General features: G+C 36.3%; 1 protein-coding gene across 2 annotated transcripts in view; it reads right to left on the bottom strand.

The window, feature by feature from the left end:
* The window catches only part of EYS (eyes shut homolog), a 1,018,924-nt gene that overhangs the window by 792,496 nt on the left and 208,024 nt on the right, over positions 1 to 18,404 (bottom strand). For both annotated transcript variants that reach the window (XM_030007184.2, XM_030007189.2), the window contains exons 7-9: positions 17,346 to 17,505; positions 1,359 to 1,463; positions 949 to 1,088 (exon numbers count right to left, since the gene is read on the bottom strand). In XM_030007184.2, coding sequence (XP_029863044.1) covers positions 949 to 1,088; positions 1,359 to 1,463; positions 17,346 to 17,505 — 405 coding nt within the window. The remainder of the gene's footprint in view (positions 1 to 948; positions 1,089 to 1,358; positions 1,464 to 17,345; positions 17,506 to 18,404) is intronic.

The following is an 18,404-nucleotide window of genomic DNA, read 5'->3' as shown; positions in this document are numbered from 1 at the left end:
AGTATATTTTTATGGTGAATATATTTCAATAAAAGAATAGATTAAGCCTTTGAAACACTGGTTATCATGTTTGAGTAGCTGTTTGAAAGGGCTATAGAGCATTGTGTACATAGCTTTTAAAATATCTATCATCATAAAAAAGCGCAACAGTATTTTACTTTATCCCGAATTGAAATCTCAGTAACTCAAGTTAGGTAGTCCACCCTGATGTGAATGAATCCTACCCAAACCAGTAATTTAACTGAAAAGATCACTAAAAGGAAGTGAGAAGGATACAGCAAATACATTTTTTAAAGACATCAGGGTACACAATGGATGCTATTTTGGCCTAAGAATTGCCTGTATCTAACTTAAAGATTTCTAGAATACTTTGAACGTACAAAAATCAAATTCATGACTATATTCTGTGAGCATTTAAGAGTAACTTGCAAGATTGATTTTTTTTCTAGCTGCATTTTCAGCTCTCATTGCAGCCTAGTTAGTCTTGCTTTAGCTTTTTTTGTTGTTGATAATGGTCTTTGTTTTTAATGGAAATGAAGCTTTTGTCATTCCTTCTGTGCATTGACATACCATCACCCTTCTCTCTAGTAACTTTTACACACATCAAACATTTCCAGGAAATTCCGCCTTAAGTTCCTACAAGTTTCACAACATAGCAGCAGCAAGCAGGGGACAGACAGAGACATGGGTGAGTAAACCTATAAAGAACAAGAAGGGCAGAGCTCAGATGTTACAGGGTTTGTCAGACAATGGCCAGACTAGTCACATCATGCACTTTTGGATGTGCGTGTTACACAAGAAAGAGGAAGGTTAGCATGAGGATACATCAAGAAAGAGTACTTTGTTTAGGAAACCCATAGGAAATGAGGCTTCGACAGCTCACTGCTCTTAGAATAACTTGTTTGATTTCCCAAAAACACTGGGGGGGAATATATCACTTTATCCTACCTCTGTACTTCCAACACATGGTGATAAACATGTGTAATTAAATCCATGAGATTTATCCATACACAGTGCTCCTGGGGCACAGCTTACATTGTAGAATAGGCAGGCGTCAATATCCAGTTCACATCTTTCACCTTCAAAACCTGCACCACAAAAAGAATGTTTAATCACAGTTCATTCAGAATATTGACATTATGTCTGTTCAGGGTATTAGCAGTTAACACCACTCTACTAGAGTAATTTGGCAGTTTTATTTCCTAAACAAAGTGAAAAAGTGGGATTCTTCATAAAAATGTTCATTGTATACATTGAGATATATTGCTATTTTTATGTTGCTCTTTCTTAAACTTAAATACTTGGATGACATGTTCTTTGTTCTGTTTAGAAAATACAATAAATTTCCGATGACTCACCTATAGGGCAAGTGCACTTAAAGTGATCTTCATATTCAACACACGTTCCTCCATTTTCACATGAATTGGAACCACAGTTACCAATTTGCACCTCGCAGAATTCTCCTGGGATTGAAAAAAAAAAATCCTAAAAAGGTTAAGAATTAATATCATGTTCTTAAAACCCCCCCATGAACCATTTTAGTAATATTGGTAAAATAACTATTGCTTTAAATAATCTTTCTGGAATATTGGTTAGAATTTAAATACCTTGTGTAAGTTTCCAGACTCCTTTCTCTCCCTTTATACAAAAAAACCTCAGAGTCTTAAAAAAAAGGTCAAAACAAACTCTTTCAGCATTAACAAACAATTTTAGATGGGATCCAAATGGGGATACAGAGGTGAAGAGGAAGGATTTTCACTGGAAATAATTATCTGAAATGAAGGTGATACCTTTGCATTTTCTTCTACTTTTTACAGCTGCATGAGTCAACCCTGATCTCTACTCAAGACTTTTGATTCTATTATTTATGTATTTCATTACATCATTTCTGGGCTCCATTTTGGCTAGGAAAAAGCTAGTCCTCATTTGTTTGATTGAACCTCTAGTGTGATTCCACCGAAAAATTACTTGCTTCGTTAGCTGAAGACTTTTTTTTAGCTCAGCAAGAAGAAATAACTGAACTTGTAACTGGACAGTTCTAAAATACGTACTGAAGAGAAATATATCTCTAGCAATGTAATAAGAGTCAATAATGAAGACCGTCAGCTTTACCATTAGTCTTGGGAAAGCAATAGATTTGACAAAAAAGAAAACACATTAAGGTTTTCGCCTTATTCTTTTTGGTACTGAAAACAATATAATGATTTCTGTGTAAAGGTTCTTGAGGTTTTTTTCTTGTTTTTGGTGTGCTATTGTCCCTTTTTCCATTTTTTTATTTTTAATTTACTATTTCTACAGCAGGAGTTCAGTATTTTTTTTTATTTTAGAAGGGATAAAGAAGAGAGAAATGAAAAGTGAAACAATCTTTACTGTTGAGAAAACTAGAAGATCGAGGAGGTTTGAAAAGTTTCAAAGAGGAAAACTGCAGAAAAGAAAATAAGCGTAGATTACTGATGTTTTTACGACCAACTTGTTTGTAATCAGTGTTATTTCACTCAGTGGCTTAAGCAGAAAAACAAGAGAGCTGTACAGGAGAAAAATATTTGGGAGAGATGTACAAGAAATTGGGATCATTTCTTTAATCAGACAATATGTTCTGTAAAATGATGTGTCAAGTTAGTATTCTATTTGAAATTCTTCATATGGCAAAAAAAAGGAAATTTTACTTCAAATAATGAAATTGTTTTTAAATTTTTAATCAGCTCTCTTTCTGACCTAAGGCCAGAGACATCAGGAGAACACAAACGAACAGTATAAAATTTGGTAAGGAAACGACTCTGCCTCTGTTTCAGCAAAGCATTTCTGCAAATTTCATTCACTTTAGTCCATTCCTAATATAAAATACTTCAGCTTTTAGAAACATACACTGTATCTTTTAATATGCTGGAGTGGAGGGTCAAACTAAGACCTAAAGACTGCTTTATATGGACTGTAATGTAAACAGGAATATACTTATTAAGGCCTCAATGCTGTGATTTGCTGGCCAGAAATCTCTATCTGGGACCAACAGGTGCTGAAACACAGGTACAATCTCATGTATTTAGAGAGAGGTTGACCAGCATGCTATACAGACTTTTAATGTTTATTTTGTCCCTTTGCTCCTCAGCCAAAAATAGCCCAGTGTTAACATTTATCAGTTTTTCAACAGCCAAGAGTATATTTTATTGTAAGTTATAAAGCTGAGTCAGAAATATTTTTTAAAGTATGTTATTACCAGTAAATATAAATAATAGAGAAAATAGGAAATTAGATACTGCTTGATGTTTATTATTATAATATAGTATGTAATGTTATGTGGGCAACTATGGACAACTTGACCTTACATTTACAAGGCTCTCATTTGCTAACTTTGTATTGACACTAAAGGTAACTATATGTATCTGTATCTCTGGGGAGATACCATCATGATTAAAACTTTTAGAAAGTCATGTTATGAGCCAGAACAAGAGTTATAAAATGTAACTTTGTGTAATATTGGTTGGCAAAAAGACATGCTAAAAAATAAATAGATACTTTAATTGCAAAATCAGCCAAATGTATTGAGGAAGTTGCTGTCTCCTAGGAAATGTGGAGGTTTTTAAATTTTTTTCTTAATGAGGACTGGAAGGCAAAACTGGGGAAAAAAAGCTGGGAATAAACTTCAACTCAGTATGTATTTTGGATCCATTTTTTCATATTTATTCATGAGGGTGGAATTGTCTTGTCCAAGAAACCCTTATGAATAAATATTAGTACAATCAAACATGCTTAAAGAATTATTTTGCTATAAATCTGAAATTCTTATAATGGCTGTATCCTTTAAGCGAACTTTACAATTTTTCCCTGCCACAGTGAGGTCAAGAAAACCTAGTAAATGCAAACTGTTATAAAATTTATTAGAATCTGAATACTGCTGAGAAATGCATAATTTATGGTATTAAGATCTGATTAAGTGTTAAATGGATGTCAGGAGAGATCTCCACAGTAATCCACTTAGCTTTTAATGCCTAATTATCACTTCATAGTGAGTGAGGGCTGAATAATTGAGAAATGCAACACTTAGAGAACTCAAACAAGATTTTTGTGCGCAATTAAGCATGTTATTCTTCTATCAGGAATAAGTTCAGCAGGTACAAAGAACAAAGGAAAAAATAAAGAAATTATACAATATAAGAGGGAGGGAAAATAATTTGATTAAAGAGTTTACTGTTGTACTATTTATTTTTAAAAATGACCTTACACATTTTTTACCTAAGCGTGTGTTCTTACAAGTTAAATTGTTTAATTACAAATTCTATGACCAAGATAACAGCGGAATAAAATGTGACCACAAATGGGCACAAACTGAGGTTATGCATGAACATCAGGAAACATTTTTTTACTGCAAGGGTGACCAAGCACTGGCACAGGTTGCCCAGAGAGGTGGTAGAGTCTCCATCCTTGGAGACATTCAAAAGCCATCTGGACATGGTCCTGGGCAACTGGCTCTAGGGGACTCTGCTTGAGTAAGGGAGTTGGACAAGATGACCTCCAGAGGTCCCTTCCCAACCTCAATCATTCTGTGATACTGTGAGTCTGTGATTCTGTGAATATCTCAAGTTGAAAGGGACCCATAAGGATCATCCAGTCCAACTCCCTGCTGCTTGCTGGACTACCTACAACTAAACCATACGACTAAAAGCATCGTCCACACTCCTTGAACTCCGACAGCCTTGGTGCCATGACCGCTTCCCTGCGGAGCCCATTCTAGTGACTGACCACCTGCTCAGTGAAGAACCTTTTCCTGATGTCCAATCTGAACTTCCCTTGACGCAGCTTCATTCCATTTCCTCATGTCCTATCACTGGTCACCAGAGAGAGATCAGCACCTCCCCCTCCGCTGCCCCCCTTGAGGAAGGTGTAGACTGCGACGAGGTCACCCCTCAGCCTTCTCTTCTCCAAGCTGGACAAGCCAAGTGAGCTCAGCTGCTCCTTGTGAGTCTTGCCCTTGAGACCTTTCACCACCTTTTTTGCTGTCCTCTGGACACACTCTAATAGTTTGATCTCCTTCTTATATCGAGTCACCCAAAACTGCACACAGTACTCAAGGTGGGTCCGCACCAGTGCAGCGTAGAGTGGGACAATCACCTCCCTCGACCAGCCAGCTATGCTGTGCTTGATGCACCCCAGGACACGGTTGACCCTTCTGGCTGCCAGGGCACACTGTTGACTCAGTTTCCACTTGCCATCAACCCAGACCCCCAGATCTCTTTCTGCGGGGCTGCTTCTCCAGCCTCTTATCCCCCAATTTGTACGTATAACCAGGATTGCCCATCCCAGGTGGAGAATCTGGCAAGTCAATACACTTCAGTTCTTGAAGATGGGGTTGGCATTTAAGTTTTTCCAGTCAAGGACCTCACCAGCTTACCATGACTTTTCAAAGAGATAGTGACCTCACAATGGCATTGGCCAGGTTCCTCAGCACCATTTGGTATGTCTTTTCTGGTCCCATGGACCCGTACATGTCCGATGTACTTATGTGCTCCTAACAGTATCTTCCTCTACTGTGGGTAGTGCTACATTCCCAGATTTTGTCTGCTACCAGGCTCAAGGAACTGGAAGGCACCTGAGCATGCAGCTGTGAAAACTGAGGCATAAAAAGCAGTTTACTTTGCATTGTACCCACTGCCCCACCGAGCAGAGGGCCCTTGTTTTCCTTGTCTTTTCTTTTGCTACCAATACACTTAGAGAAAATTTTCTTGTCCTCCCTGATTCTTGCTAGTTTCGTCTCCAGCTGAGCTTTAGCTTTTCTAACTCCATCTATGCACACTCAGGTAATGTCTCTATATTCCTCTCAAGCAGCTTATCCCCACTTCCACTTTCTGTGTACTACAGGATGAGACATTTAACTACATTAGTGTACTAAACATGAAAGAATATACCTTGCTTCTCATCCGTGTTTGTTAGCTTGGTGTCCATGATGCACTAAAGCAACTACATAGTTCTGGGCTTCGTACCAGCCAGCTAAGAAACTGATAAACTAGCATACTTATGTCTGATTATAAACTTACCAGTGCATTTAAATAATAATAACAAATAACCAAATCCAGATGATATTCATCTAAGAATTCTAAAGGGACTAAAACATGACATTGCTGAAGTACTGTCAGTGGCACGTGAGCAATCATTGAAATCGACTTCGGGACCGGAAGAAGGAAAGGTGGCAAATGCAATACAAATTCTGAAAGGAACCGTGAGGGGTTTTAGCGCGTAGCCCTGCACTGCAGTACTGCCACTGCTAGCAAGAGGCCACAAGCTTTGCACTGAATTTGCAAGGCCTTAGGACTGAAGGTCATCAGGCTTGGTCTGTCTTTCCTGCGGTGATGTTCTACTTGGCTTAACTGTGACAGCATTTTTTTTTTCTTCTAATTTGCTTTACTTTTGTTTATCTTGGTACGGTACAACCATAGTTTTATATAGATAGTAGTAACAAGTAGTTATTCTATGTATAGTGAGGTTTACAACTCTAATGCAATGCTGTAAAGAAATACAGGGCTGGTACGATAACAGAGGCCTTGAGAAGTGGAGACACCGCATGCTCTGTGAGGAACAGAGGCGTGGGATGGTAAGAGATGGGGCATAGGTTTGGCATTGGAGACCCCGTGGCTATAAACAACTCACCAGTGGTCAGTTAAAGAATGCAGACCTGGAGCTGGACAAAACTGGTCTTAAGGGTAACAAAAAGAACAAAGAAATACTATTTAATATACGTTAGAACCACTATAAGAAGTAAATTCAGATACAAAATAGAACTGCAGCCCGATGAAGAAAAAGTGTAAAAGCATTTTAGCAGACATATAGAAATAACCCCAAGGAGATCCTAGAGAGCTGGAGAAGAAACCACCAGTATGAACACCATATTCCTCCCAGTGAAGGACTATAGATTCTCTAATACTGCCCCCAACACCACCACTATGAAACCACTGACCTCAAGCCCCAGAGGAGGAGGGAAAAAGGTGAGTATAATGTCATGAAAAGGGGCAGAAACTAAAAATTATGTGAGTCCCAATTTAAACACCATTTTTATTCATTTTCTGTAGCGATTAGAGCTGGCCCAATAATGATTATAGTTTTAACATTTCAGTTACATTACCAATAAATTTGTGGCTTTACATGTATATGAAGTGTGCTTCTTCCTTGCCCATAACCAAGATTTTGAGCATAACAGAATCAGCTAACGATGTATGTACTAGTAAGTCTGAATTAACCAAATAACTTCCTGAAGGTCTTTATAAAGAATATAACTCACAGTTGCCTTCCATATTCCTGAGTGTAGAAAAGTCAGCACTTCTAATAGGAGCGTTTCATTTTTAACTGACCCAGACATTTTAAGCTCTAAAATCAGAATTTGCATTTCTTAGGACTTTAGCTGCACTTGTCGTTACTAGAAATATTTTCAGGTTTATGTGTTCTGTTTTGGTCTACTTTTGCACTTCTGCTCTCAATTTAATATTATCACTTTTTTTTTGCAGAAACTATGTAAGTAACAACTAGTATGCTAATAAAGAGTACATAAAGAATCTACACTAAGCATTTCCCATTCTCTATTTTATATGGCAACAAGTTTATCAAACAAAATATAATACATGACCTAACACTTTTCTTCAGTGCACAGGTACTGGAACTGCATCATAATTCTTTTTTTTTTTTTTTTCTCCCTAAAATTAAAGTAATTTTAGCAAGCTACAACTTAAGAGTATTTTTTCTTTTTTCTGTTTTTGAATGTAGTTATGTTATAACACTCAAATAGATTATAGTGCAGATGTGCACATGTGTGCACACACAGACATTACACACAAAGCCACTACTTTTTGACCATTTAAACCAAGAAGCTAGGGGGAACATTAAAAAATATGTTCTTTGGCAGGGCATGGGCAGTTAAGATTTACCTTCTGAAATGTGGGCCTTTACATCCATGCTATTACGTTTACAGGCCATGAAAAACTCAACTTTTGAAGGGTGATTTGTCTCATCCTGAACTCTATGTCCAAAATAGGTCAGATGATTGGAGTCTTTAAAATACTCATTTCTTTCCACAGAACCTGCAGAGAGCACAGAGTGACAAGCCTGGTACAGACACTGTAGGCACTTAAAAATTAGCCATGATTTATTCCACTTCCAGGAACTTTTAATTACTTTGAAAGACCATAAATGCACTTACAGTAATCTGTATTGGACCCACTAGAAGTTGGAAAATAGATTTACACAGATTCTGAATATTTCCTTATTTTCATTTGGAGTTGTGTAGAACTATGCAGTAAATATATTCTTAGAGAATTCTAGGTATAGTAATTAATCTTCATGCTTTTCAAAGTAGCTTCAGTGAATGAGAATAGAATAAAAAAAAAGCACAAGAACTGATCTGACAATTCACACATGTAGGTGTTAAAAGTGTCTGCCAGACTTACTCAGACAGTTGAAGAATCAAGTTTAAATTACTTTGTTTTGACATTAGAATGTGAAAGTTCTATTATAGGCTACATGAAAAGTTTATCTTTAATAAACTAGTTATCATAAATACTAAAATGAAGATTTATTTAAAATTAATGTATGTGGTTTTTCAGCCCTCTTAGAATAAAATATAATTGTATACCGATTAAAAAAAAAGTTGTTTTGACTCTACTGCTAAACTTGAAAACCAGGAACATATAATTCAACCCACTGGTGGAAAGATTTCTGCTATAGGTGGGCTGAAGATAGTTACAACTGGATAATCTCCACTGACTGTACAAGAAATCTAGAAAACCTGTTTAGACTAAATTACTAACTTTTAGATTGCTGAAGATACATAATACTGAATTAGTTCATTCATTGACTATCGCTACCTCTATCCCAATATTTAATAAAAAAATAATGAATGAATGATACAGCCATCTGAAATGGTAGTTGGCTTCAGAATATACATATTTATCTACAGTAGTATTTGGAAAAAAATCTACGAATATTATTTTTTGTCAAAATTTGCAGTTTTAATGATAATTTCTCACTTACTTTACTTTCAAAATTCCTTGTATCTCCATTTTAAGATGTTATTTCACAAATCCCTGGGAAGGAGGGTTATTCTTCTGAGAGGAAGGGATTATAGAAGGCAAACCCAAGAAAAATGTGATATTAATAATTTCTAATTAAGTTCTAAAGGGAATAGTTTCCATTAACTCTTGAAAAACAATTTGCTGGGATTGGAGATAACAGTTCTGAAATTGGAACTCATAATTTGCTAAATCTGACCAGGTGAAAGATATTAGGCATGTTTATACCATACAGTGGACCAGTGTTTTAGAAAGCTGTTTCTCCTCTTATGAAAGCAACATAACCTTTTTGACACAGAGACACAGATGTCCCAAGAAGTGAGAGCAGCCAAACTGAAACACACATGTTCACTAAATACTGTCCCAGCTTCATAGAGTAAGGGAATCCAAACTTTAATAAAAGCATTTTCCAGTTCCAGTGAACATTAGTAGAACAAATTTTACCAGCTAGTATCTTTTTATTTACATGGAGCTGGATTTAAAGCTTTTTGAAAAGATCATCTTCTCCTGGTTTAGAATGAAATGAAATCATTCAAGGACTCTTAGGAACAGTCCTTTCTGAAAGTTCCTCTGTAACTGTTGTTTTAGCACAGAGTCTTTTAGCTGAGCTACTTTTTACAGAACATCTTTAAATTTGTTTGAGATGTATTTTATTAACCTTGGCTCTTAAATGAACTCATTATTCTGGAACATACAATTTAACTTTTGACCATCTAATAGATTATCTGCCCTTTATCTTAGCTGCCTCCAGGATTTAGCTGGAAACCTGGCCTTAAAGATTCAGCCCTTGTCAAAGTCTTCTGTAGCCTTCTCTCTCAAATAGGCTCTTATCCTCTTGTGGGGAATTTGTTTGTTTTGTTGCCAAAGTGCCCTTCATATATGTCTCACTAAAAAATCTGGTTCATAAAAAAAAAAACAAACCCCACAACAGGATACTTGAATATGCAAAACAGTTTTCATGCCTGGAACAGAGAAATTTCCTCTAATTTTACCCCCTTTCACTCTCTTTTAAACTCTTCCTTGTCTAAAGGAAATCAGTCAATCATTGTATGTGAAATGTGAAGAAATCCAGAACAACCACTCACAGAGAGAGGGAACCTTCCAGAATGAGCATCCACCCAGCCTGGATAAACAACACCAGCCTTGCAGGTTCTTCTGCCCTCTGGAAGAGGCATGAATGTCACACATGGAGTTCCAGAAAGGTGGTAGGTTTTTTAACGTTTTATAAAATTCTTCAGCAAATTGACTCTAATTATTTAGATACAAGGATTCTGGATTAAGAACAGGATGAGATGGCTTATAAACTTGGAGTAAAGATGAATGTCAGTGTACTGGGACAGTAGCCCAAATTTGGGGGGGTGCCACAAAGATGGACCATAGAATGGTTTGGGTTGGAAGGGACCTTTAAAGGTCATCTAGTCCCATCCCCCTGCCATGAGCAGGGACATCTTCAACTCGATCAGGTTGCTCAGCGCCCCGTCCAGCCTGACCCTGAATGTTTCCAGAGATGGGGCATCCACCACCTCTCTGGGCAACCTGGGCCAGTGTTTCACCACCCTCATTGTAAAAAATGTCTTCCTTATATCTAGTCTAACTGTACCCTCTTTCAGTTTCAAACCATTACCCCTGGTCCTATCATTGCAGGTTCTATTAAAAATCTGTCCCCATCTTTCTTATAAGCCTCCTTTAAAGTACTGACAGGCCACAGTAAGGTCTCCCCGGAGCCTTCTCTTCTCCAGGCTGAACAACCCCAACTCTCTCAGCCTGTCTTCACAGCAGAGGTGCTCCATCCCTCTGATCATTTTCGTGTCCCTCCTCTGGACCCGCTCCAACAAGTCCATGTCTTTCCTGTGCTGAGGACCCCAGAGCTGGACGCAGTACTCTAATTGATGTTAGTTCTAATGTTATTTAATGTTCATATTAATGATCTTGAAAGTAGATTAAACAAAACTTTAATCACATACAGAGTTTATACTAAATTGTGGCAAATACTGAGGAGAAAGTTATAGTACATACAGATCTCAAGAGGTTAAATATTTTGAAGGAACATGTTTTAAAAGTGAGATATGTCTCAGGAAATAGAAATTGAAGCAACTATATTTCAGAAAAAGAAAAAGTAAACCTGAGCTATTTAGAGAGAGAGACCCCAAGTGAAGACCAAAGTATAGAAGTTGTTGCTGAATGTAAGTTTCTGTTGTAATACAGGTTAAAAAGAAAGCAGATAGGTCTTACAGTACCTATGAGGACTGCTTATGTCACAGGAAAAAATACAATCAATAACAGACATCAATAACACAGATGAAACTATGGCATAAGTCTGTCACATTGTAGTATGTAGAGAGTATTTCAACAGAATGTTGTTTTTTTTTTTTTTTTTAGTGTTTTTGGTTTTTTTTTTTTTTTTTGAAGGAACAACTACTGAACACAAAGGTTGAGAAATAGCATAAGAAAGCCTTGAAGATTTAGTTCATATATTAGCATAATTCTAGCTTCAGTGGAGATACAGTGGACTATGTCAGCTAATGATGTAGTACATTGTGTCTGACAAAATGTAAGCAATACATGGTTAAGCGTGGTTATCCATACTTTAAAGAGGAAAGTCGATGTTCAGGTTAGTTTAAGAATGCTGTGGTGGATTGGTTTAGCTGAACATGGTAAAACAGGTAACTTTTTCTTAATCATGTTTTCTGCATAGTTTCATTCATGATAATTTCTTCAGAAACACTAAATCCCAACTTGAATGCTTCCACTATACAGAAAGACTTCAGGAGCTAAAAGATGTAAGACTAAGGCCTTTTAAAGAAATAAACTAGAGCTCCAAAGATCAGCTGTGTAACGAAAACAGTCGCTAGGCGTACATGATAGCATTGTTCATCTCTCCACTGCATTTTCTGCTTTTAAACATGTTAAATTTACTTCTACACTACACACCTTATGTTTTAAGCCCATTAGTCTGATAGGTGATTTCATAGCACTGTCGACAATTTTTGTACATAGGCAAGATCTGAAATGCTGTACTCGGCTGACCTAATCAACACAGGCTCAGCTGAGAAGCAGAAAAAATGTCTCTATAGCTATTATAGATCATCAGCTTTTTAAACCACTTCAAACAACTTGTTCTGAAGGCTTTTTGACTGAATTTACATAAAAGGCATACTTCCCTCCTGTTTCTTATTGATGATTTGATGATTTTTGGGGGGTGATATACAGCTATTTGAATGTACACTATCTCTCCAGCTGCCTTTCTGAATAATTAAAGCAAGCTGCAAATTCCTAGTTTCCCTTGTCATTTACAGCAGATTTATATGTTGGGTAATGAGAATGAATAATGCACTGGTGTTCTCTATGAGAGACTTATGAAACTATCCATGGAGAAAAGACCTTAGATTCCTTTTAGGTTTTACTCTGACTAAGTAGACAAGGAAAGTATAGACACCGATAGATGTAAAGCCAGAAGAGACAGACAAGCTAAAGCAAATCAGCATAGTTCTGGAAACTCCCTGAGAGTAAATTTGGGAGCTCTGTGCCTTAATGAAATGAGCCATGGTAGGCTGGTAGGAAGTGGAAAGCAGGAGAAGAAAGTGATGGTTTGTTTTGTATGCACCTGGCTTTGAGGTCAGATGTTCACATGAACATATTGTGATTAGGAAACACTCCCACTATGTCTCTGAAACTTTGCTACTTTTTAAAAATTCAGTCAGTGATGTAGAGCACCACTCTGATTTGAGTGCTGGTCTAACAGTCCTAGAAAGTAAAAGGTCAAGGGGTTTGTACTTCACTTACTTAAAAAAAAAAAAAAAAAAAAAGTTTGACAGAGGTGGGTGAAAATAATTTTTGGATTTCATGAGCAGACATAGCTAGCTAGAGTATTTTATGTCAAGTTTAAGGGCACATTTTTAACTAAGTCCTTCAGCTGATTATTTAGTAATCCTTTACTGATTATTTACTTAGAAATCTGTAGACATTGATACTATATAAGCTTCTTAATAAACTACAGCATCTTTAAATTAACCATGTAATATATAACTATTCTTGATGGACAAAAATTCTATCAACATTCTTTCTTATTCATATGGGCCAAATATGTTCACTGTACAGTGACTTAAACTGGAAACTGAAATACTAAGAAATATGAGCATATTCATAAATATCCCCATGCATTGGGAACATTTTGTTCCATTTTAAAAGCAGCCAGCACTTAAATAATGATATTATATTTCTCTTTGAAACATCAGGTAGAACATTTTTACAGTCTGGCTTTTCATGCAATTGTTGCATGCCAAAGAAAAAAAACGTATTTTCAGCACGAAACTTTCAGTAGTCTTAATATTTCTTGTGGAAATCAAGACCTGAGAAAAATTGTTGACTTCACCTGCTGTAGGTCACAGTCTGCTTAGAGTTCCCACAAGTATGGTACAACATCAGGCATTAGCCCTCCCTTAGTGTTTCCAGAGTTTATCATCTGCTTCAAATCAAGTATTATGCCAGTATGGTTTAACGTGTTCTTTTTATTTTCAGATTGCTTACTTCTCTAACCTTTTATCTCAGTTGCTACAGTGGAATGCTCCAGATAGAGTAGAACCATTTTGTTTTCATGTAATTCAGCTTGCTACCTTAGGTGAGAGATCTTTGTGAGGACCCGTGCCCTAACTAAAATAATTTTACCCTAAGTAATGCTATTCAGCCACGCCTTCTAAAAGGCATTTTAAACAGCAGGAAACATTTCTAGACACCTATTGAAGAGTATTAGAGATCAAATTTGGTTGTTATTTTTGCTTTCTGTCAGTTATCACTGAAAGTTCTTCTTTAACAGAAAACTGAATCCTCTGCAAAGCAGCGAGCTGTTCCTTTTTCCTTCATTTAATGAAGATAAGTATTCTGAGTGAATTCCTCTAGTAATACTTAGCAAGTGACTTCTTTTATTCCATTATTTCAGTCCATGGTCATTGATGTTTGGAATCTGTGTGCACTAACAATTTCTCTTTCAAAGGTGACAATGGTAATAACATAAAGTGCAATGAACAAAGCTTAAAATGACAGCAGCTGTTGCTGAGACATATACTGCTGTGTAATTCCAGTGACACTCCTGTGATATAGGGACCTCCCGTGATGCTACAAAAATTCCTTTACCAGCTCACCTTTAGTACAGGGAATATAGCGGTGGAAGAAATGTTAGTGTTCTTTTTATCTATTTGAGTTTTAAGACTTATAAGACTTCCACTGTACTTCAACACAAAATAGAGACCTTCCCCAAATGTTCTGGACATGGCAGAACACCTACCTGCCAACAGGGAGCAGTGAATTAATTCCTTATTTTGCTTTGCTTGTGCACGCAGCTTTTGCTTTCCCTATGAAACTGCCTTTATCTCAACTTTCAAAAGTATTCTTACTTTTACCCTTCCGATTCTCTCCCCCATCCCACTGCGGGAGAGTGAGTGACCAGCTGTGCGGTGCTTAGCTGCCCACCCGTGTTCAACCATGTCACCATGGTGTTGTGGAGAACAAAAGAATTTAAAAATGTGGATTTAAATTAGGGGCGTAAAATAGGGTTTAAGTTAGGCGATGTAATTGTTTCATTCACTAGTATAAACATTGTCTTAACTAGTCTGTGAAAGATAAAGGAACTTTTATATCCCATACCTTCTTCTCTGGGACATTAGCTATTATGGCACTGGAGATACTTTCTACAGAAGACTGTTTCAAACCACCTACATAGTTCAATAGTGCAAGCTTCATTCAAGTCTATTTATATTAATTTCCAATATACCTGTAGAAATTAGCAGCCCTGTCTCAACTCAATTAAACAATGAGAGAAAGAACAAAAATAAATTGTGGCTAAATCTGTGAATGATCTTAATGAATCTTCTAAAAGGAAAGTTTGAAGATGAAGAAAAAGTATGTAATTGAAGTAGTACTTCAAATTCTGGTTGGTGAGTTTGCTTGGGGTGCAATTCGTTTTAGCAGTAGTAAGATTATTTTAATTAAAGGACTTTTCTACTAACTAAATGAAGTGTCTAACATACCCAATCAATTCCTGCCTATATGATTGCTCTACACACAAGGAAAGATAGTAATTAATTAGAGGAAGCTTCTTCAAGGACAATTGGTCTACTGTGCAAAACCTGAGAAATTGCTGACATGGATTGTTTCATTTCAATGTTGTAAGCCATGTTACTTACATGCACTGTTGTAGATACAAAGGTTTTTATCCACTTTCAGAGAAGGGAAAAAGGAAAAGGAAAATAAGGAACTAACTGTAGAAGGAAATTGAAAGCACAAAAGTCATGACATCTATTCAAAAAATATAACTATATTTTATAACCTTTTTTTTTCTCCTTTGAGCATTTAAACCAAACACATGGATATTTTTCTAAGTCAATGATCCAAAATGTATGTTACATATAAACCGAAATAAGAAACGTAGTTTAAAATTGCATTTGTGTGTATATGTTAACCTTCTACAAAGTTTCGTTAAAGAGTATGAAACCAAAATCAAATGTTTTTATTATTTTTAAAATCAAAGTTCTGCTTTTCACAGCTGACAATATTACATCATGTCATGTTTTGTTTTCCCTAAGATAAGTTTTCTCCAAATATGATTTAAATGTTAATGCAAAGGCTACAGCTGTAGTGTTTATAATTTATAAACACAATTAAGAACAATTAGATGTGAACTGCAATAGCCTTTCTGGTTGCGGATGCTATTTAATTCAGAGTCAAGTAAACATGCCAAAATTGCCACTGCATTGTCCTTCACTCTCTCCCTTCCCAAACACACAAATGAAACAATAAACAGGTATAAATGAAAAATGCTATGGAACAGGAGTGAAAAAGTAACGGATAATTTATAAATGGAAAGAAGTAAAAAAAATAAATATATCTATTACAATATAAAGAACCCCTTACAATGAGATCACACAAAGGAAAGAATCTTGACCTTATGGTAAGATGTCCCTGAACACTAAAGTCAGTTGCACTTGAACTCAGTCATTACTCAGTGTTTAGTAAGGTTAAATTGTATTAATTGCATACATTTATTACCATTTACTATAGCCTGTCAGACTTTTGTTTCATGATTATGTTGTACAGTAGCAACCTTACTATTATCTCAAAAACCTTGAAGTATCATAGTGAAACATTACTTTTATTAACAAATCCATAATTTTAGTTGTCACACCAATAAAAAATAACCCAAGATTACATTGAAAAAAGAGTGACAAGGTGAAAATGAAAAGAGAGGTTGATAGTTACAACTCTCTGGGATATGATTCTATGATTTCTTTTTCAATGGTAATAGATTTAAAGTCTGTTTTCTCTGTGTATTACTAGCATTTCTTTAATTTCATTTTCATTCTTTAGGTAATAACTACTAAGTTTCTATCATTCAATTGGTTATTTTTTAAATTCTGTTAATCTTTTTGGCACTTACCTTTAAATTGATATACATCTGGCTAATATCTGTTTCCTTACTGTTACCTAAAACTGGAGTAAATCATATTCAATGCTTCTTTTTCAGTTCTCTCTCTAACCACATATTAGTGAAACATTGTAGAATCCAAATTAAATGGGCTTCTACTTCCAGGGTAAGGAGGAGGAAAAAATAGAAGTTGTTTTCCTTGCAAGCTAACAACCAACGTGGTTAATCTAAACTATTTTTCCAGGCTTCTTTTGTAGCCAATTGAAAAAGAAACACTCCTGAAGAAAGTGTTTCAACCACTACCAAATACCTAACACAGGTGGTCTCAATTCCCCCCTGAAAACACTTACTCACTGACAATACATGGAGCCTTGAAGACTTGTTTACTAGGTCTCACATTACTCTAGACTTCTAAAGTCAAGTAAAGTGAATCAGTTAATTCCACCCCAATGGTAAAGGGATTCAGGTGTCAGAAAGATAACTAAAGCTATCTGAACAAATACAGGCTGATACAAACTAACAAACTCCCTGGACTCCATTGCTTTCATTAATTAGATCTCCAGGAACTATAATGAGAAGGGAGACATCTAGCTCACATGCAGAACTTCTACACGTAGACATACACTTAGTCTCTGCAACTGGAGCTAATACTTCCTCTAGGTCGATTCTTCCTATAACCTTAACTGGAAGCTTCAAAAGTAACCTGTAAGTTTGATTTAGATTTTCTAGGCATCACAGCAGAGGGCAGAAAATGCAAAGAGATGTGGTTACTCCTCCAAACACTTCTCTATTCCTTCTTTTTGAAAATTCAGCATTCCTATACTTGAATATTTAAAAGGAAATGAAACTACAAACTTCTACATGATTTGTATATGCCTTACCTGTGAAATTACGAGGACACAAACACTGAAATGAAGGCTGCTCTCTCAGGTGGCTCATATCGATGCAAGTTGCTCCATCAGAACAACTATTTGGGTAAATTAAACATGCATTTTCAGCAAATTGGCAAAATTCTCCTGTCCATCCAGGGGCACAGAGGCACTAGATAAAACAAACACACAAACAAACAAAAAACAACCACAGAGGAAACACAAAATGAAAATGTAATGTGAAGTTTGTAGAAATTTCTTTGGGTCTTGTATTTTACTACTGAGCAAAAGTACGGCAGAATGCAGAGCTGAGACATCCAGCTGAGACTGTTCTTCATGCCTCTATTTGCAGATGATAAAACAGTTGAAAGAGGCAGAACTCATCTACCATGTCTGTTGAAAAAGTGTGGGACACATGAGTAGGAGGAAATGGCAAGATAATTGCTGGCTGTAAGGGATGGAGCTGCCCGCAGGAACAGAAGAACCGAGTGTGCAAAAAGGATTTCAAAGGCCTGGAGGTGAGGGAGAAACCAGGCAGGGATACTAACACAGCCTGCAAGATGAACACAGTAGCCAGCTAGTAATGAGAAAACATAATATGGGGCTTCTGTTATACATTCTGACCCTACTGTTAACTAAAATAACTAGAAATAATTTCTTCAGAGGAAAGGGGAAGATTTGAAGCTGTCTAGTGAAGTTTTTGAGTACAAGGCTAGAGCTGCTCCTCTAAGAAAAAAAACATTTCTAGAGTAATGGAGATATCTTTGGTAGTCTTCACACGTGACGTTTTTTGGGACAATGACAATATAATCATGACTCATTGGACAAAGAGTTTCATTTACAAAAAAATGGAACTAAACCATAGGAACACACAGGTAGCATTATTATTTCATTATTATGGTAGAATTATTATTAAGCATTATTATGACAGAAAAATGTTGGCAGAGTCTTTTTACTTCAATATCCTTCAAGGACCTCAATGCACCATTAAAAAAATGGAAGACGCTGTTTATAGCCATAAACAAAAAAGTAAATGACACTGAAAATATTCTATTGGAATACAAGCTTATA

This window comes from Aquila chrysaetos, chromosome 2, assembly GCF_900496995.4.
Source record: "Aquila chrysaetos chrysaetos chromosome 2, bAquChr1.4, whole genome shotgun sequence".
Lineage (NCBI taxonomy): Eukaryota > Metazoa > Chordata > Aves > Accipitriformes > Accipitridae > Aquila > Aquila chrysaetos.
This window is presented reverse-complemented; position numbering and strand designations above follow the sequence as displayed.